The sequence below is a fragment of the Falco punctatus genome (assembly GCF_963210335.1).
Source record: "Falco punctatus genome assembly, chromosome: Z".
Lineage (NCBI taxonomy): Eukaryota > Metazoa > Chordata > Aves > Falconiformes > Falconidae > Falco > Falco punctatus.
The window spans coordinates 22,013,471-22,035,664 of NC_137586.1; the positions used below are offsets into that span (position 1 = coordinate 22,013,471).

Consider the following 22,194-nt stretch of genomic DNA (forward strand, 5'->3'; position numbering starts at 1 on the left):
CACATTCGGCATGTCTCCCAAGTTGACAGACGTTTGCAGAGGGGGTCAGGAGCTCAGTTGAGTTCTATTCAGATTTCCAAGCACGCTGCCAACTTCAGTCATGTTGGCACATTTAGAGGGGGACCACTGCCACCTTCTGTATCTGAAATATTGGGACCTCTGTTCCCATCTTACTCGAATGTGAACTTTGCAGGAGTTTTTGAGTAATTGCTTATAGGTGAGAAGTAACTACAGTAGGAATTTATTTGTTGTGTTATATTGTTATATCTGCATCCCACTTTTTCATCTGAGTCTGTATATTTGAGACTGGTGTTTGTCAAAGGACTAGGTGGCATGTATATTTATACACCTATTATGTTCTTAAAATGCTCTGTCTTGGAGTATACAAGTAATGCAGCTTCAAAGGATAATTTTGTAATTTATGTGATAAAGTCAGCAGCATGTAAGCTGTAGGATAAAGAGTATTTTCTAATGCCATTTAAAAGAAATGTCTGTAGGATATGCATATATGTGAAATGGATAATACGTCTCAAAAGACAAGTTACTTTAGCTACCCTTCCTTTTCCTCAGAAGTTGCCCTCTTGAGTCGACTGTGGCTGAAATACTTGAGTGTTCTGGCCTATACTCTGCAATGAAAACCAAACACAACAAAACAGCAGTAATAGTATCTTTAATCCTTGAAGTACTATGCACAGTATTAACTGTAACTGTATAACTGTTCAGACCTTGTATAGGGCTAAATATTCTTTGTAATTCTCAAACCTGTAATCCTGCAAGATTTACTTAAATGTACTGAAAAGCAGAAATAGGATTGCACTAGTTCCTTGAAAGTATATGTGCAGCTAGCTGTAATAATTCCATTTATTCTGAGAAAAATTGGAGATGGTAAATGAAGGTTTGCAAATTATTTATAATTGAAATATGATTAATCATCCAAACCACACTGCAACACTGCTGTGTTGGGTCATATTGCTTAATTAATGATCTCCACAGCTGTAACTTTCTTTTAATTGCATTTACGATTGATACCCTTGCTGCCATTTGTTCATTTCTCTTTCCTGCATGGCTGTCTTTTTATTGTATCTTCCTACATGATGTTTTTATTTATAGAATACAAGTTATTGTACACTTTCTAGCTGCTTGGTAAATTCTCTTTATACATGCTACATCCCCATTTGAAGCCATTTTTCATACAGTTACAGGAAATATTCAGTACTTCATTCCTGGATGTATTCACATTTTGACAGTAATTGGTAGAAAACTGTTTCTTGAATCAGACAGACTAAAACAAACCAAAAGAACAGTTGGGAGAAAGCTTCCATGTGCCAGAGCACTGAACATCCATCAGCTCTCCAAGGAAGTGGCATTTGTACTAGTATAATTTACACTTTTCTTGCAAAAAAAATGTAGTTTTGCATATTTCTAGTAAGGTTATTGTGGATTTGTTTACAAAACAGTGGTTCTTTGTAAAGGTGGAGTATCATTTGGGCTTTGTGCTGCTTTAATGAGTTAGAAGGCACAAGGCTTTCCAGTGAGCAGGGAATGGGAACTGGCATTGGTGTGTCCTGCAGCCAGGTGAAAAAAGCTTGGGTACTAGAATGGCAGTGTACACTCGCACAGGGGTTTTGTCTGTCCACTGAAGGAACTTGCTTCTTAAACTGCAAAAAAAAGGTATTTTTCTTAACTGCCACAGTCTCTCATAGAGCAGGCTTTCAAAACATAAGGTTTCGGTGAATGTATATAAAAGTTACAAACTCTGATTACTCAGGAAGTTACAGGTTCAGTATTATTAGATTTGTCACTCCTATTCAGTCACTACTATCTAATAATTTGAATTATTAGATTTGTCACTCCTAAAAAGTACAGAACACAGGATGTCTTTTTCGTATATTTATGACACAGACATAAATGACTGTACATGTTAACTGCTCAGCATTCAGAATTATCCATAGCCTTCTGATTTTACTAGAATAAACCTTTTATTGTTAGAGAAACACAGTTGTTGTATCCCTTCTGCCTAGCTTGAATGTCTTATCATGACAAAAGATCATAAAAGCAGAATCGCAAACCACATACAGGGAAGAGTGAGAAATTGATCCCCAGAAATAAGAATGAGTATGTTTAAATTCATTTTGCCCTTACATATGGAAGACATGAATCTGTGAAGTTCAAGTAGAGACCAGTTTTAACATACTTACCGCATAATGCATAAGATGTAAATGAGTGTCAAAGCAGACTTCTTCCCTAGGGAGTTTCCAGGCTGAACTCATAAGGGTGCTTTCAAACCTCCCATTGCTTTTACTATAAATAATACTGCTGAAAAGATAATGTATGTTTAATTGATAGAGAAGTATGCAGAATAAAACCTTTATAAAGTGTGGTTTTGCACTGTGATCACCTAAACTAAGGATTTGCAGTTGAAGACTTTTCCATTTATCTTGCTCTGCCTGCACACTAGTTTATCAGATAACAAGTTATGAAGTGATTATTTCTCCCTGAGAACTGAGCCATGTTTTCAGGATACCTTTTAAGTTTTTGAGGAAATGCATAATGTGTTATGTCATACAAGTATTTTGGTACTTTATAAAAGATCAAATAAATATTAGTTCATTTTTAAAATAATAAAAAAAGACCTAGTCTGTCACTGATTAATGATTGTCTTTTTTTTCTGTCTGTCCCTTCTCTTTGGCCTCATTAATAGCAGTGTTGCATGTATTAGTTTTTTGAGACTGTTTCAGTGCTTTTCATCACTAGACTCAGTTCCAGTAACGGCTATCAGTTTGTCAGGCATTGTTTGTATGTATAGAAACTCAGAAACCATTCTCATAATCATTAGCTGCTAGATAATCATATGTGAATAAAAAGAACTTTGAGATGTTTCTGAACAAGTTGTAGTTGTCCAGAGACTTTTACTAGGACAAATACTGGCACTATGTACAACTGGAATCATTGTAGTAATCACTTTTTTGGTCTTTGTGAAAGTAAAATATTTCTCCACATATATATGAGCCCTAGTGAATCAATGTATACACACTGATTGCTAATCTTCCTGTGAGATAATGTGGAATAGATGTACCAAGTATTTAATACAGTTATTCAGACTTCAGGTTCTGCCTTCCTCTTGTCTTCCTGCTGGCTCTAAAATACGTATTTTTAATTTTTATACAGGCCAGCTTCCTAATCCCAGTGTGGCGTGGAGTGTTATGTTCTGATTGCATATTGTAGGTATATGTAATTTGAATGCATTTATCTGCTTACACAGTTATAGCACTTACAATGCAGTGAATTTGGGCCTTTTTAAAGTCACTGTCTGGCTAGAGCTAAGGGTTTGGGGATTGTTGTGGGGAGTAGTGAGGGGTGTTTATTATTTTTTTGCTTATTTGGCTGTAGAGAAGATACTGTAGAACATTTGGATCCAGAGAACTCTGTGGTTTCCTTGTCTTCTATTATATTTAAGGCTGGATTTAATCTTGCTACTTTGAAGGAATTTGTCGTATCTCAAAACAAATACCCTCATTTGTTTAATAAGCCCTTTAGTTCTAAAAGCTCTGACAAAATACTCTTGTTTATCAGAGAGAGGTTGTATCTTTGTTACTGCAGATTAACTACCCTTCTTTGAGAATAGTGCGCGGTGGAGGAGTGTGGTGGAGGAGTGCATTGGTTGATTGGTTTTTCTTCGAGCAGCACAGGCTATCAGAGATAACAAGCAGTATGTTTTAATCCTTGTCCATGACCTAGATTTCTAAGGTATTGGCATAGTATCTTTAATGGTACCCATATCCTCAGGAACAGTGATAGCATCTGCATCCTCAATAACAGGAGAGATTATTTCTAAAATAAAAGCATTTGTCAGAATTGTAGATAAATATACATGGACTGTGTAAACAATGAACAAACTCAACCCAGCAGTCAGTGTCAGTAATGGCAGTATTTTAATGAAATTATTTCTGCCAGATCCAGTGAACTAACGCCTCAGATGTTAGTTTTGATGCATCTATAGGAATTGCTGCCGCATCTTTGGATTGGTGCGTAGATGTTAACCCAGACCCCACAAGATGTTTTTTTGTAAGTTTATACTAAAACCACATCTTCTGGCATACTGAAAACTTACGAGCTCTCTCAGCGCAGATTGTATTTTGGGGCCATCTTGGGGTTGGGTTCACGATTAGCATGCAGAATGATTTCAAAGCAATATTCAGAAGGAATAGAAAGAGTGTATTGGAATTACTCTCCGAAATCCAATGCAGAGTTGGACTGCCACACTGGTGGTAAGCAAAACTTTTCCTCTTCCACATGCAAATGTTTTAAGTAGATGTTTTACTAAGCTTGTCTTCACATCTGGCTGTATACCAAAAAAATTACTTTCTACTAGCCTCCAAATGGTCATGTTATGTTCGTGACGCATTTATCTATATATATGTGTGTGTGCGTGTATATGTATTTTAAAATTTTTCATCTGAGGTGATTCCATTTCAGAGATGGGTAAAGTGATGCTGGCACACACAGTGCAGAGTTTGCACTGAATATTTTGCAAGCTTGCAAAAGTTCTGAGTGATCTGATCAAAACTCTTTTTTTTACAAACATTTTATACTTTCTATTTCTGGCTGTGGCTTGGTACCATTAAACTCAGTAGAAAAATTGTTGACTTCTCTGTGTGTGCATGTTAGCTTTATTTATCTTAAAAATATCAGACTGTTCTTTGCAGATTTGCCCCTGCCAAGACCAAGGTAAAAAGTAGTGTCTTCCATTAATTATTTCCTAGAATGTTCTCTAGACTTTTTCGTGATGTTTGTAAAACAGAAGTGTATTATTTATATAAAACATTTATTGTAAGGTTTTTTGAAAACTTGAGCTTCCCATAGCTTGTTTTATATTAGAGAAAATACTTGCTCATACTTAAATAAACAGTTGAGAGATTTAAACACAGTTGGCCGTAATCCAGATAGAAATTGTTAAACTTTTGGCAGTTGGACCAATCAGACAGAAATATGGTTTGTAATTTAAAGAGACCAGTTTGAAAGAGGAAGTGGGACACCTGTATGTTAGTGTGTTAAATTTTGCTATTCTCCAATCATTAGTTTAAAATTACTCCTGGGAGACTATTCCTGGTAACTTTTGCTTAAAGTTTAAATTGAGAAATATTCTGAAGATTGCCTTAAAGACATAGTTCTAAAGTGTACTAAGCTCCTTCTGTAAAGGTAACCTTACTCATGATGACATGGTACTGTATTGAATAGAGGGGGCAGTGTATTGAGAAAACGTCTCCTTCTGGTGTTGGTGACGGCTGCTGTTATAGATCACATTAGGAAAATGGATGGTGAAATATTTACTAGCACTGCACATTGGTTTAATTGGTTTTCTGCTCCTGGTGTTTTCTTCTGTTACTGGTTGCATCATTATTATAATATTTGTTCCATCCCCAATTTCAGAAATTACAGCTTGGTGTATCAGTAAGTCTTACAACCCAAGTATGTGTGTGTCTGTAGGGAATCTGTTGGAAGAGACAGCTTCCAGACAATTTTTTTGTATTAATTGTCTGTTATTCTTGACAGATGTGCAAGATGGAGTCCTAGACTAGGGGAGGTATCAGTCTTCAAAAAGCCATAGCTTAGACATACAACTAGGTGAAAGTAGGAAACAGTAAACTCCAAAGCCTGTGTTGTTTTTTTTAACTTGTTCTTAATACTTGTTATTTCAACTGTAGTAAATGAATTTTTAAACCCAGAGTTCTTTTTTACCTTTTTCTTATTGACACCCCCACTCCCCATCACTCCTGTCTCTCCCCTGTCCTTCCTGTCTGATTGTGTAGCTGTTTTTCCAAAGTTTCATTGATCTATGCCGTGTCTTTACTGTCAGCACTTTGGCTAGGTAATTTTCATTTGAACATTGGTGTTATCATACATGTTACTGTGATGTTTTTTCTCCTGAAAACATAATTAGGGAGTGGGTCATAGAAAATACGTAACTGTATGTATGTACATACATTCAGTATATCAGTGGCTGGATGCATGCAATGGAGTGGTTAAGCAAAAGTGTGATTACTATGGACTAATGACCCACATAAATACAGGCCTTTTGATTTACAAGGGGAAAAATAATCTGCCATTTATGTCCAACTGGAAAACTTCAATATACGTAACTGTTAACGGCAAAATGGAATCAAGTTGCAGGCTGTACACTCCAGATGTCTTGACAGCTGTTGTAAAAGTGGATTGTCTTTTCAGAGGGCTGAGGGACCTGGAACATATCCATCCAAAGAAGCTAACAAGTGTCAAAATCATTCTGGTTAGCTGCAGAAGATACAAATTAGTATATGAAATCAGAATGAATCCATATAGACCTGGTTGCTCTGCAATATTACTTGAGGTTGGGTTAAAGAGGGCAAGATTGGGTTATTGCCTGTTTGGAAGGTGCTGTTCTGAGTCTGTCTTCTTTGATTTTTGGAAAATAGGCAAAATTTCTTGATCTAACAGGGTAAGGTGTTTAATTTTCTTAGTCATACATGACTACAGCAAGAATGATACTGAGCAGGTTTTCCTGTCATATAGATGATTTTCCTGCACTAAGGAAATAAAAATTTTCTTGGAAATAAAAACTGTGGCTCGTGTTTCAAGGAGTAGTGTATAGTCTTCCTTCTTGACATAAGTTTATTTGGGTTTTGTTTGCTTACGAAGTATGTATACATTGTGATAGCTAAATTGCTTGTTAGTAAACAGTTGGATAGTAACCCTTGTTTGCAAAAAGCATATATAACATATATAAGCATATACTTATAAGAAGGGCAGAATGTAGATGGCATCACAAGTCATACTTGTTGACATACTGGATTAAAATTTGGGACAAAATCAGGCAAAGCATACTCTAAGTGTTTGTAAGTCAAGTGTACAGAAGTGAGAACTTCTCCAAACAACTAACGGTCCATCCTAGAGAAGCTTCTGAAGATGATTTATATACAAATCACTTTCCCTGAGAAAAGCAGGCTGTGGATCATACAGAGATGGGAGAAGTCCATGTCTGTGGAAATTTCAGGGAAGAAGCAAAGTCTTTTGGGACAGCATCAGATGTGCTGCTGTTATGTTAATACCCATTTCTGACAAAAGGTATGATGTTGGGACATGTTGGGCAAAGTTAGAACTCTCTCCTCAGCTAAATTCCATGTTAAAATTTGACATTTCTGGTGACTTCATGATAATTAAAGCTTACTCTTCTGTGAGAGACACAGATCTGATCTTAGCTGCGTTTAAACTAAAAAAACTGTATGTTGTGGGGTTTTTGTAAGATACATTGACTAGAGGCTGCAGCACATGTATACACTGTTTGGGCTAGTGTTACCTGCTGGTCCTGAATGGAAGACTGTCAGACTCTGAGATAAGGTGGGAGAAATTATCAAAACTCCGAATCTGCTGTGACTAACCTTTCTGGGATGTAAGTAAACCTGCTCAAAACCATCTTGGCTGTCTTCAGCTTCTGTTGCAACATGAGCCTACCCTTAATCTTTTTGTACCACGTCAAATCCATTGTTACCGGGATACAAAGAATATTTAATGAGTTGTATTGGTAAAATCTGATAACCAAGTCAATTAAACATGGCAAATGCTTCCCACTTCATTGGACATCAGTTGTAAATACTGTAGAAAATCAGAGCAAAGTGGGATGGGAACAATAATTTTGGTACACTGTGGCATAATAGCAACAGCAATCAATACAAAGTAACAAATAATGCTAAGATGGTATGGCTATGACTTTGGCATTGTCGGCAGGCATTTCTAGGGAAGTGGAAAGGCACTGTGAGGCTTCTAATACCTGTGAGTCTTTTCTTTTGACAGTGTGTGTTCCCCAAAATGGAAGTAACTATCCTGACTCCAGACCTTCAGTAGAAATATGAATCTTTCCTTTGGAAAGAAAATAGCACTTGCAGACAACTCTGTAAAGCCAAATGTGTTGTTGATAAGACATAAATATAAATAGCAAAATGGAAGCATGATTTTTGACCCTGAGTGCCTGGTACTTACAGCATTTTTTGGACTTGCTCATTCAGCACCTAGCAAGTTTCATATTGCTTGATCCTGCATCACTAAAACTGGAAATAACTAATCCTGGTTCTTTTGAGGTTAATGGAAATCAGAACCCTAGATCAGAGCAGGCTATGGCCTTACCTGCTGCTCTTAGCAGTTGAAATGAGTTTCTAATACGATTTTATAAAGCATATCAAGTGTATGAATTGTTGGAGAAAACATTACTACGTGCATAAGAGGTAGATACTAGGTGCAAACATTAAATGTTCTCTATTTTATTTTAGACTACTGTATTATTCTATGAATAAATATAGTTAACTACTAGAAGTTACTGATTTGTCACTCAGCAAAAATTATCCTCATAGCAATTTAATTTTGAAAAAATAAAATCAGAATTCTTTGGGAGAAAAGTATTATCTTAAAATGTTGACGTCTTTCCTACAGTGAAGGTTGCTATTGCAGAAATACTGGAATTCTGACCATAAGGTAATGTGAAGTAGTCAGCAATGAACAAGGTCTCTCAGCTAAAAATTTATGCAAAGGAGGGATCTAGGCTTGCATAAAGTAATTAATGTTTACAGTAAAATAGTTGTTTTCCTTTTGTTTTCCTTTTTCTTCACAAAAGACTTTTTTTTTTTTTTTTTCGGGGGGGTGGGGGTGGGAATGTTGTCCTTCTCCTCCAATAGAGATTAGAACTTCTTATCTTGCTCTGAAGGTGGTGGGCCACTCCAGCATATAGAGAAGTAATCTACTTTTTGTTGCCTCTAGAGATGTAGTTGTTTCTCTGCTTTGTGTGAAGAACTGCTGATAGTTGAGTTGCTTTGCTATCTTAAGTACTGCTTCATATTGAGAAAAAACTGCAGTTTGGAAATGGGGGATCTGTTCTATGACCTTTGTAAGAAACTGCTGAAAAAATATTTAGAAACCTTATTTTCCAGTAGGTAAAATTCATGTTGTATTAAATGAAACACAGCATCATCTCTTCAAACTACATAGCACTTCAGCAAATAGGTGCACTTCAAAAAATGCTTGTTTCATCACAAAGTTTACAGCAATGCTGTGCAACTGAAATTTACTTCATTTGTCTTAAAATAACAAAGGCCGCATATTCAGTCTGCGTTTTTAGAAAGATTTCTGTGAGTAATTAATAAAGTGTTTCTTCCATGGCCTTTTACCACACAGACAGTGCAAATCAGCAAGCCAAAAGAGTCCTGGTCCTGAATTCTCACGTGGTGGCTCCATGCATGCATGTGTAGAAGGTGATTCCATTTCCATCTGCAGACTACAAAACATACTGATATTTTATAGCCAACAGGGGCTCTTGCTTAGTTCAGGTACCAAATACATCCAGTTCCCTTCTGATGATCCCATTTCCTCTTCTCACTGATCATATGTGCAATGGTTTGTTCTAGCCATGCACATTAGACAAACTGATTTGGAGGTTAATAGAGAAATTTTTTCAAATAACATTTTTGTAAACAGTGAAAATAAATCAAGAGCTGCTGGAGATCTTCAAAATAGGGTATGTGTTTATGTATTGTTTTAAGAAATTGGTGTGGGAAGAATAATGATTTGGTTATAGAACAGTGCAAGTTTGGGATTATTCATTATTTAACCCTATTTTCAACTAGAAGATTCTTCAATGGGTTTTTCTTAATGCAGATGTGGATATAACAGATTTGGTGACTGCAGTGGAAATAGCTAGGATGTTTTGCCTGTAGAAAAGGGGCTCTTCCTTAGAAGAAACTGAAAAATGAAAATAGTAATTTTATAACATTTGTGCGTATCTACAGTTAAGCATGTTTTTGTTGTGAAAGTATGACTTAGTTTCTAAGTGTCATAGCCTATAGATAGGGCTGCAGAATTTTAGGAAATAATTCATTAAGTCATTTGCGACTCTTTACATTTCACTTACTTTTTCCCTTGTTGGCTTTGGCTACCCCTTTCTCATGCCAGCAGGCTGCCCAACTTCTGTTAAACACTTTTGTTTTCAGGCTTTTATACAAATTCACTTCAGTCATCACATATTGACTTCCAGAAAGACTGGGACAGAAAGGCTTAGGGAAAATACGTACAGTAAGAAAGTATATAAATCTAAAATGTGTAAATACTGTCTCACTTGCTGAAAGATCTGTCTGCTACTCAGAGTTCTTGGCCCACTTTGCCTGCTTTGCAACTCCTGCAAAGTTGCAAATCTTGGCTGCTTTGGTGTTCTGTGTAAATGATGTTGTATCTGAGTATTCCGTGTGAGTATTCTGTACATGTTAAATTCTTCCTAAAGTAATGTGCTTTTATTTTAAGAGTTATTGGCTGTTAATCTTTGAATATGTTGTGTTTTACATAATACCAGATTCAAGTATTAATAGTTCTTCTATGTTTCTAAGATTTAGTGGTCACATGAATTGGACGTTAAGTTTAAATTTAAAAATGTAAGTAGTGGTTCCTTTATTGCTATTTGCAATTGCTTCATATGTATACACTTCAAGTGAAGTTTCTTGAGTTGCAGTAGCAAAGAACACAGCATTTATTTGAAAACATGGGAATTAATTAATATAAAGTAAAATAGTCAATATCTTTAGTATGAGAAAACACTCCTCTAAACTGTAAAAGGCTTTAATTGCATCTAAAGAGGCCTGCGTGTGATCTTCAGTAGAAAAGTCTATGCAAATTATTTGCCAGTGGTGGTCTACCAAAAGAAACCTAGGAGACAAGGCAAATCAGGCAGTTGGAGTTAATTAGTGTCGTGTGTGCACAGTAAATGTAGAGAGGCTTAAGAGCCACCAGCAGTACTGTGTGATGATATTTCAAAATAACATCTTTGGAAAATAATGGATATGGCTCTACAATGTTATTTGACTGTGGGATCTGCAGAATTAATGGGTTTTTTACAGGTCTTACGAGAGCTTGCAACAGAACAAAACGTGGTGTGTTATGTTAAAGGCAGATTGGTTAAAAACGTTTTTTATTTGGGAATACATAAAGATAAAACATCAATAACAAGTTGTGGTAACAGGTAGAAAAATGCACTTCTTTGTTACTTCTGCTTATGTCAGTTTATTCAGACTGTTCTACCTGTGTAGGATTCAAATTAGGGACAGTTTTTTAAAAGGTGCTGTGCAGTAAAATCTAGTGACTTCCCAATAATAGAGAAGAGCGTGAATTCTGAGGCTTATATGGGTTCAGACCTAATTAGATTGGTCTTCAGCTTTTCTGGAAAACTTTTGTGTGGGAAGAAAGTAATTCTGTATTTTTGCTTTGTAGATAAGGAGTTTGAAAAATGGAATTTTCCGTGGTGTTGTTAAAAGGAAATTATTTTAAAGCGAGTGTATGAAGTATATAATCTTCAGCCTATAGGAATTGTGCACTTAAAAACAAATCAGTGTAAATTATGTATCTTTCAACACCGATCAAAAATATCTAATCTTGGAGTTGAAAGTATGCCGCATTATTTTCTTCTCCTGATGGCGTATCCAAAACAGTAAAAATGTTGCATTGCTTAAAAATAAAAAGAAATAGTATAAAGCTAAAGAAGGTACTTAAAAAAGGAAATGCAGTTTCTATACAAGTTCTTATTTTACTGTATTAAATACTTAATGATGAACAATACTATGCGGTTTAGCTGTTAACCAGAAATGGGTGAATTGTAACTCCTGACCGCTATCAGTTTTAAAGTAACTTCAGTTGAAACACTTGTTGAAAATATACTGAACCATGATATATTCATCATGATGTGAATAATGAATTTCATCATTATTCACATCATGATGAGAGAAAATATTTTATGCAGATAGTTATTTGTGTTGCCTCAAAATGTCAAATTTCTCGGTACCAGCCTCCTAGGAGGGGGAAGAAGCAGGGAGAAAAAGCCTGGGGAATGTTGTTAGGATTTTTTTGCTGTGAGGGATGGTGAACTTGCATGTCTTCCCAGTATCGGCTAATTTAAAAAGCAAATTAAAATACTGTTTCTCTGTACAGTAGCATGATATCTGACAGTCAAGTCTGCTGTGTGCTGCGTCACTTGTTGAACCTTAGTTCTTCCTCTTCGGCAGTAATAGAATCTGTGTATGGGATATAGGTGCAGATTCTCCACGCTGGCTCCAGCTTCCCTTTCAATATACTAAATTCCCTGATAGAGCTACCTACCGTGTTTTTTTGTTTTTAACATGGAAAATACTCAAGTTTGCAAGCATATATGAAAAGGCTTACATGCACAGAGTAGTTGCCAGTGACCGGAGATGATATGGCCTGACTGCTTTGCAGAGCTCACCAGTGAACTTTCAGTGCTGGGTTTTGACTTGAGAACAGCATTGAGTTTCTGATCCCTCACCAGCAATGGTATGGAAGATTCGCAGGTTAAGGGAAAAAACAGTTGATGGAAAAATGATTGGCAGGTCTTCAGAGAAGCATTCTTTAAAGGAGGGATATGCTAAGGTGGATGACTTGAGCTGAAATATATTTGTCATTAATAATCCCAGTCAACTATAGAACATGCAAGCTTTTGTTAAATTTACTAAAACATATAATTTCAAATTGATACCGAAATGGTAATAATTTTCTCAGTATTTTAGTCCTTCATTTTTACCCTGTAGACAACATTGCACTTGTGTTAATAAGCACAGTTCTTTCAAAACAATAATACAACCAGTAATTTAAATATTATATAAAAATATATTTAATTGCCTTTTCTTTTTTCTTTTTTTTTTTTCTGTTATAGGGCAGATTATACCAGAAAGAAGATTTGTAGAAGCAATAAATAGTGAAGCATATCGGTATGAAATGGGTGATTTTCCAACAGAATGGGAAGGTAAATCTTGAATATTTTTGTTTTATTTTAAAATAATTTTGCCATTGCCGTTTGGTATTTTTAATGGAAAGCCTGATTATGTGAATAGGTTGTCTGTTACCTTTCACATTGAGCAATGCAGGCTTTTGTTTAAAAAGCATAGCTATTGTGAATTCTTAAAGCAACCCCTTTAAAAATAGGATAAATTTTGTTTAGGAAAACAGTATTTAATAAAAAATGTAAATAAAGCCTGTTTGATCATGACTTTCTCCTCTTAAATGGGAAAATATTTGTGCCTGAGGGGGGAGCTGGTAGCATAACCAAACCTAAATGTGTTAAAGTTCCTAATTATGCCTTCACGGCAGTGTTAATTTGTAGGTCAGTTGCATTATTGGTGGCACAGTGATGGGGTTTTTTGGGTTTTTTTACAGTGGCATTTGGTTTCCTACACTCTTACTTGCACCATCTTGTAGGGAGTTGAAGAACCTGTTAGTAATTAACCATTTTTTCCCACTTCTATTGATGAAAGTTTTGTCTGCAAATTTTGGACATAGAAAGAAATTTAGGGAGGCTGGAGAGGTTCCTTGGGATTAGCTGAGCAGCCCTTGGAGAAAGAGAATGCAGAGAGGCAGAATATAATGGTCCTTGAGGCTGTAGGAGCTGGAGTTAAGTGTGGCTTAAAATCCAGGACTCTAAAGCATAAGCAAGGAACCCCTGAAATAGTAGATAGAGTCTACCCATCATTCAGCATATTCTGGGGGAGAATAGTATCTCAGCATCTCCCAGAAGTTGGTAGGTTTTAAGTAAACAAACTTAAATTTCAAGCAGTGTGTAGTTAAACTGTGGAATTCCTTGTCCTTGAATTTCTGCTTGCTTGGAAGTTTGCATGGATTCAAAAAGTGATTAAAAGAATTTGTGGAAGAAAAAGCCTTCCCAGACACAGACGTTACTGTGATATAATTTGTCAATGAGCTGCAAATTAATAGAGGCTACAGTGTGTTTTGAAGAAATATTGCAATATATTTATTTGCTTTACCTCATTCTCTTCCCTTTGCACTCACTGTTTGCCCCTGAGGGAGATGGTACTGAGCTAAGAGAAAACTTTGGTCCCCTTATATACCTTCATGGAGTTAGTAGAGAGAGATGAAACGTTCCCATCTTGCATTTTATCATTGTCATTACACCGATTCCTATGATTTTTATTTGTGATCAACTAAGGCTAATATTAACAGCTAAAAGTTTCTCAAAGTTGTTTCAACCCTATTAGCAGCATTTGCCAACTGTGACAAAGCCACAGTATCAACAGCTTCTGTCTTCTACTGCGGCAGTACCCACAGTTGGCTGGTACATCTTAATCTTGTTGCTCCTAGTTCTTTACCAGTCCAAGATAGACATCCTCCAAAGAAGAGCAGCAGCCTGGTAGGCTTGTCCTTACTAAATCATCTGGTGCTTGAAATGGTATCTACCTAATCCAACTATTTGAAGTTCATCCAAAAGTTCTCCAGCCACTGCTGGTCTTCTAAGGCCTGTGTGACTGTCATTCAATCACTCTGCACGATAAATATTGAGAAGCACGTATAAAGCCTCAGGTAACTGCTCTGCTGTGAATGTATTCTAATCTAAGACCTGCTGCTGCCTGTTCAGAGTCAAAAAATGCAATCCAGTAGTCTCTACCTGCACTTTGCTGGAATTAACAGGAAATAACATGGACAGTCAGACTGTCTCAGGTGGGTGTGAGCTAGTCACCCTTTCACAAAGGGCCTAGACTGGTTCAACCAACTTGCTGTATGAACCTGTTCCCTAGGACTGCTGCAGTCAGTGTAGCACTAAGGTGCCTGCACCGTATCTCTTTTCAGAAGCCTTAGCACAAATCCGTGTGACTTGATAGTATGGTGTATGGGCGGGTACAGCTGTTTGGAAGGATGCTTTTGGCATCAGTGCAGGGACCTTGGAGTCAAGGGACAGGTACCCTGCAGTATGGACTTGCCTAAATAGATGCAGCTGCCAGACCGTTGATGCACTTTTGCAAGTCAAGGCATCTTATTCAGGGTTTTTTAAAGAAAAGAAAATTGACCATTCCCATTTCTATGAGCTGCATTTACACTTTTAATGCTTAACTTCCTCATCTTTGTAACTGCATTTTTTTTTTCTTGGAGATTTTGTCAGCACCGAAAAGAAAGGATTCACAGAGAAAAGGAAAATACAGTATGCAGATAGGTAACAGCCTTTCCCTCTTAAGTACTGAATTGGTCTGGAAAGAGAAAGAAAAGATACATGCATCCTTCTTCCCCTATGTATTCCTTAAGCAGAGTGGGTGTGTAGTGCATGTTTGTGACAAATAAAGCATGGAAATTACACAAAAGACTAACCTGTAATTTTTTTTTTTGTCCAGTGCCAATTTCAATATTACAAACAGTTTTGTGGAAGTATAACGTAATTTTAAAAAGCCAAACCTGGTACTTCTGCTGTTGGTATAGAGGCTGTTCAAAGAACTATTGTGCCTTTGCTGTATATTGGGGTGCGAATTACGGATGTGGGCTGCTCTGAAGTTCATTACTACTTTTTTTCTGCCTCCTGTAAAATGCAAAATTCTCAATGAATAAGAAATGTGAAAGAATGGAAAGAGCAGAGTTCAAATAATACTATAGAAGCCAGTTATCTGAGTGGGAACGGTTTAATTCAAGGTTTTTAGACACACTTTGCTGAAAGGCTCATTACAATTCTCTCCCTACTTTTTCCTCTTTAAAATTGATCTAAAAGTTTTCCAGGCCCACAGGACCTGTGCTGAACTTTCAATCTCTATCTCCTGTCCAGACTCTTGACAATTTCCCAGTGCATTCTTTCTGTGGGTGTTCATTTTATAATTCATGCTGCCATGGATGGTGATCATTCCAGCAAATAGTCTGAGACTTTGCAGAAGGATTCTAAAATACTTGCTGTTTTCTCTGAACAGTGAAAGACTAAATACAAGGTTAGAAGGCTATATATTTCTTATTTCTGTTTTCTCTTGGAAATTTTATGGATATTGAGTGTTGTAAACCCTCTCTGCTCGGCACATGCTTACATCTCCAGGGGCCTGCTCTCCAAATCCTGTGTATGCACTTTGACATCTTTGGCCTCTCTGCTTCAGTTTTGGCTAGTTCAGCAATAGCAGTCTCCTTGCATAGCCTTCTCAAGCTTTTCACTTCAGGGACTGTGCTGAAGTTTGTTGCCTTATTTCCTCTTTTTCTTGGGACCTGCAGAGAGCTGCTTTACCTGTGCTCCTGTGCTATCTTTGTTCTGTCAGGACTCAGTTTTTTGGTTTGTGGATAATCCTTAACGGCCACCTGATTTAAAAGATGTCATTCCAGCACCTTTTCCTTCTCCTTGTTTCCCTACATCAGTGCTGTGTGACTAGAAAAGAAACCTCTTGTGACCAAAATGAATAAAAGTACTGTCCCTGGAAGTGCTTCGGGGCATGAGTTATCTAAGGAGAACTTCCACAAAACCAGCGACAAAGGTTTGTTTAAGGAGTGGGACCAGACTGCAGTGAAATTTGAAGAGGGTCTGAATTAAGTCTCATTGTTTATCTAAGGCATCAGCATGGACAGCTGGTAAACTAAGTGGCTGATTTTGATGCTGTGTTTATCAAGTTATAAACGTGTATTGATATAACTGAGACTAAATAGAAAGCTATAAAATAAGTAGAAAAACCAATCGTCCAGATTACAGACTCAGTCTGTGCAAACTGTTGCTCAGGCTCTGGAGAGGATATTTGTGTGTTAGTCCTGAGGGTTTACTGAATACAAGACAGAGAGGGCTTACTTCTGAAGGGTTTGCCTGGAATTTTTCTCTTGGAGGTGTTAGTTTTAAGTGCTCCACAGGATTAGATTTCCTAAGTTCTCAGACCTGCGAATTTTCCAAAAATCCTGAATGTCCATTGAGGCTTTTTTAAAATTGAAACATGCTCAATATTCAGAGAATAGAATCATAATACCTTGTGTTATCCTTACTCTTAGCTATTTGTACGCAGAAAATTAAGTTGATTTTAATTTTAAAAATCCAAAAGTATTTTTCCTTTTGTACTGTAGTTTTGAATTTAGAACATAATACTTACACACAATATTACCTAGTTTTGTTCAGGTGCCACTTGTTTTATTATGAAGTGGGAGTGCATATGTCTCTTTTCCCTAGGCAATAAGGATGCACACAACAGATAAAGTTTCTGTAATGTTAGTTCTGAATGTTCACCTACTGTAGAATGTGTGGTTTACCTCCTAAAGACTTGTCAACAGTGCTCCTGAGAGGAGATCAGTATTTTTATGTACCTATAAATATTCATGAGATTGCATGCTTCATGCAGCATTTTATTGCCCATCCATTCCTAGTGTGGGGTTTTTTTTGGTTTTGTTTTTTTCCTTTCCTGGTAACATTTAGTGATTAATGGGAATCTTAATTTGCAGGCTCACTTTTACACTCATTACAGTGTTTTAAGTGCTAGTAGGAGTCTTAAAGTTCAATGAAAATCTCATGCATACTAATAAGAATGCAAATGAGTGCTGATGAAAGAATTCGAGGGTCTCAAGGTAGAAAATGTCTGGCTGTCTTAGAAAATTCCTTTCAGACAGAAGTAGCATTACTGTGAGTACAGAATGCAGGAATTGTCATCCAGATAAAATTAGAAGCAGCAGCGTAATGATTTTGAAATGGAGGCAATGATTCACTTTGCCAAAGCTTTGGGGGACTTTGGTTGCAGTCAGTACATACATGTTACCTTCTCTACTTCACCAGGTTTAGAACATCTTGGCTGACAATGGTGAGGGCATTTTGGTTTGTTAATGTAGGGAACGGGGGTGTTCATATGGAAATCTTCTCTAGCTGTAACTGTCACTGGACACTTTTTAATTAAAAGTGAATGCATTTGTGCATATGGTGTTCAAATAATATGTAATAAGGCGCCTACCTGCCTTATTTCAACAAGTATTTAACTGTCGTGTAAATTGGTTCAGTATTTTAAACCTGCATTGACTAAAAATGTAATGAAGAGCACAAAGAAAGGTGGGAGAGCTTTTCCTTTGCTAAATTAGGTACACTGACTATATTTTTTAAAAAGAATGCAAAATGTCTTAATTTCAAGATACCTTCTACTTGGATTTTGTTAAAGTTAGTGCTAACTCAGAAGTAAATCGCTGGTTTTATGTTTGTATACATTCCTTTTTCCTTTACCTGTTACCATGAATTTCTCTTATGCCTGAGTTATGAGGTGTTGGTGGGTTTCTGAATCTTGTGTTGGATGCTCAAGATATTTTTGATAACTTAAAAAAAATTGAAGGATTTTTAAATTTTCTGTCTGAAAGAAAACCACCTCAAAACTGGTGGGGACTAAATACATTTGAGTCCTTCTATTCTTCTCCCCAAAGACTGAGGAGTGGTCAAGTGATTGCTTTTGAAAGACTGATAAAACTATTAGACACTAAAGTACAGTATACTAAAATATACTCAAATCAGATGATATTTTCTTGCTTTTAATCTTGTATCTTGAGCTGTGCTTTACATAGAGTATTTCAGAAATGGATTTGCACACAGGGAATATTATCTATTAAAACTAACTAACTTCATTTTATGGCTATAAAGAGATTTTAGTAAATTTTGTTACGTATTTCTCCCTCAGCTACATAGTGGTGAAGGAATCTTTCATTAAATAATGATTTTCTAGTGCAGCTCATTGGAGATGTTAAAATGAATTTACTTGTAGTAATTTGGGAAATGCTTTGTGTGAGCAAGTTTTATTTAGAGTTAAACTGAAACAGATTTGTAGTTCTGACATTTATTAGAAGGAAGGTCGATATCTCCTGTAAAACCATGCATTCAAATGCTTGCTATAGCTGGAGAGGAACATGGCAACTTCTGTGTGCATTATTTTTGTTATTAAATAGATACAGTCTCATAATGGAATGTTTGGTATAAGAAATATTCCTAAATTAAGGATTGTTTTGTTGCTTTTGAGTGTTGGTACTAATTGAGATCTATTAGTGAATGAAAGCATGTTGTGTAGTGTTCCTTACTTCACAGCTTCTGTTCACAGGACATATGTCATTGTTTTACCCTCCACTGTTCTGTCTGTGGCATGTTAAATCGAGGCAGCTAATTAAATGATAAAATCTCTTAATAGAAGCATTCCATTCATCTGAAAATAATTAATCAATGAACTGTCTAAAAGTCCCATCTGCTACTGAAAGAAAATCTACTGTAAAGATTATATTTCAGCAGTAGTTTCTAACTACAGCTTTATTTTTGTAGGATTTCAAATTTTAAGAATTTTGCTTTAAGAATTACTAATTGTAATCACTTGAACTTAAAATGCAGCTGGTGTCTTTTTTCAGTATTTTCTTAATACCAGCAATTTAAAAAAAAAAAAAAGAAAAATTTTTAGGTGCTGAGATCTGTGGAATTGAAACCACTGGGTACCGTACTTCCATGTGACAGAAACAAGGCATGGCAAGGCAAAAGATGATACTTTGTTGAAAGTAATCCCTTTAATTCTGAAGGTTTAAAACTTAATTTTTTATGAAACATTTTTAACTACTCATTTTCCTTTTTTTTCCCAGCTGTATCTTTTATTGGTTAGTGCCTAGTATATATACTTCACTATACCTGTCAGCTCTACCACTTTCTTGCTTTCCTGGTTGGTGTTGGAACTGTTGCTAAGTACAGACAAAGATGACTTCTGTCAGGAGGAGAAGTCTCATGTGCCGTGACTTCATCTAATACTGTCGTTGCTCCTTTTACAAAGAGTGTCTGCAAGGCTGCCAGCTGAGAAGTGTCAGTCATGCCAGTTTAGTCTGATCTTGCATTTGGAAACCCTCGTAAAATCTAGAGGTTTAAAAGTGCTACAAGTACATACAAAATGTTTTCTAGTTTTACAGATTTAATAGAAAATCTCTTAATTGTATTTTGGATTATCATAATGGGCTGGTTTTCCTTCCACTAACATAAAACTTTTGCAGAAAGGGTGATCTTGACTGTTCAGTGCTCAGTCACTTCTTTACAATGGAAAATTTGGGTCTAATCTTTGTTAGGACCAAAAGACTGCTTAGAAGAGCTGGCAAGAACTGCTTTTAAGAAAAGATGTTTGAGAACGGTGTTTAAAAGACCACATTTTCAGAAAGTGTCATCTGATAGACAAGAACCAGAAGTGATACCTTGCTTTGTATCACTACAGGTATTCTACCATTAACCTTGAGCTGTTGGCCTTGCCATCAAGGCTAAATTCCAAGCTATATAATGCCATTTTGCCTCTCTTAATTCTTTTCTAATTTCAATGGGAAGCTATTCTTCCTAAAGCCACTTTTGTAGTGCTGCTGAAGCAGAGTGGTGTTAGTGTTTCACTCTATGTGTAATTGCATTTTCAGCAGTGAGGTGACGTTGTAACTCTGTGTGGCTTTTAATGTTTTGGACTTGCTGACTCATTCCCTAGTTTCCCTCAAAACACAGCACAGATGGTATTCGAAAATTAAAATTTGGAGTAGTTCCTTCTTAAAGCATTTCTGAAACTTATTGACAGCTACAGGTCAGACCAGGAATTTGGGCGAAAACGAAGATGTCATTTTTGCTCTAATTTTCAAGCACAATAACAAAAGTCCTAATTTTCTGAACAAGTGTACAAAAGAACATTTTGCCATGTCTTGGCACGTGGAACTGGCTTTCCTTATGTTTGTCCTTCTGTTCATTACTGGCCACTTGCATTCTGCTACTCAGTCATTTGAAAAACATGAGCAGAAAAGACAAACGTCTACAAAATATACAACCCAGTACTTACCAGTTGTGTGGCTTGAAAGGGCATGAAAAAATGCTTGTGGTAGTGATACTCTTAAAGTGATGGATATCACCTTGTTCACAATCAGGTGACCTGTGTGTCTAAGTAATGCCTGTAATAGCTGGAACTATCTTTAATAATTTACTGACTGAATGAAGACCCCCGATGGAGTGATGCTTCTCTGTCTGCAGCAGGGTCCCTTTGGATTGCTGCCTCCAGTCAGTGCCACACGAACTCTCAGTGTCTGCAATGGGAGGGGGCGTAAGTCTATTGGTTTTGGTTCGTAGTGGAAAGCCTGAGCCACAGGACAATTGTCATTGCCACTGCTTTCATTCCTCTGCTGTCTTTTTCAGCATGAACTGACTGAGGTGGGGGGAGCCTCCCCTCAGCTGCAGTACTTACTTCCCCCTGGACACAGTGGGTGGTCCCATGCAGCCATGGGACACGGTGCAGTCAGGGCTCTGCAGCCCTGCAGTCGGGTTTGGAGCTGTCTTGCATCCTTGTAAAGGAGTTCTGGTTGGTGCTGACATAAATAGGGGTTTGGCTTTAAAAATGCATGAGGCATATACAGACACCCTTTTTCTCCAGAGTGTTCAAAGGCTTTTTATACTTTTCAAGCGGTCATCCTGTTGTTTTCTCAGGGTGAGGCTCAGCTCTGTATAGCAAGCTCAGTAACAGGCCAGGGCCATAAGCCCTGCTTTTTAAGCCCTGTTTTGGCAGCCAGGGTGGTAAGTAAACTGTGCCCAAGGTCTCCTCACTGAGGTAATTTCCCACCCTACCCCCACACCCCTTCTTTCTGTAAGGACTGAGATTGACACAGGACATCTTTATGTTTTGGGAAATGATACAGCTTGCCAGGTTGTAGCAAATTCTGCTGTAGTTTTTTTTTTTGTGTGTGTGTGTGTGTGTAAACATTTGCTTTCTGTTACAAATTCAGTGTAATTTTGAGTTCTAAAAATCTTTGAAATAATACATTTGATTTTTATTTCTTTTGCAGCATGGATAAGAAAAAGAAGAAAGGATCCTCCCACCATTGAGGTGAGACAGATTAAGTGTCTTCCAATGTTCAATTGTTGTAATGAAACTACAATAATTTATAGTGGACTCATCTGTGTGGTAACTGGTCACTTCTGGGGGAGAATTTAGTATGTTGCTTGCCTAATTGATGAAATTATACACAGACTGGATATCTAACACTTAGGAAAAAGAAAAACAAATGGAAATATAAGCTGCAGTGTTCTTTAGCTCTTATTTTTATCGATGTGAATGCTTTAAGATGATCTATGTAAGTTCTTTAAGGTGATCATGGCCATTCAAGAGTGTAACTAAACAAATTCGAAAATAATTGCTGTGAGTTTTTAAAATAGACGCTCTCTGTATTAATGCAAGGGTTTTTTCATGGTGGTTGACATTAAAATGCGATTTCAAATCCAGTTGCCAGTGGATTCATCAGTATAGGAAAACAAATGGCACTAACATTTTACAATGCTGATAAGATGGGAGAGTAAAGTGGTTTCTAACAAAATGAAGCAGGGCAATATCCCACAGTCTGTTATGCTGATGAGTTAGCAAAGAGTGGAACAAGTTTGACTGTTGACCT

General features: G+C 36.8%; 1 protein-coding gene across 2 annotated transcripts in view; it reads left to right on the forward strand.

The window, feature by feature from the left end:
- NDUFAF2 (NADH:ubiquinone oxidoreductase complex assembly factor 2) overlaps positions 1-22,194 on the forward strand; it is a 68,828-nt gene that overhangs the window by 34,953 nt on the left and 11,681 nt on the right. For both annotated transcript variants that reach the window (XM_080370977.1, XM_080370978.1), the window contains 2 exons: positions 12,731-12,820; positions 21,592-21,632. In XM_080370977.1, the coding sequence (XP_080227103.1) occupies positions 12,731-12,820; positions 21,592-21,632 (131 nt within the window). The remainder of the gene's footprint in view (positions 1-12,730; positions 12,821-21,591; positions 21,633-22,194) is intronic.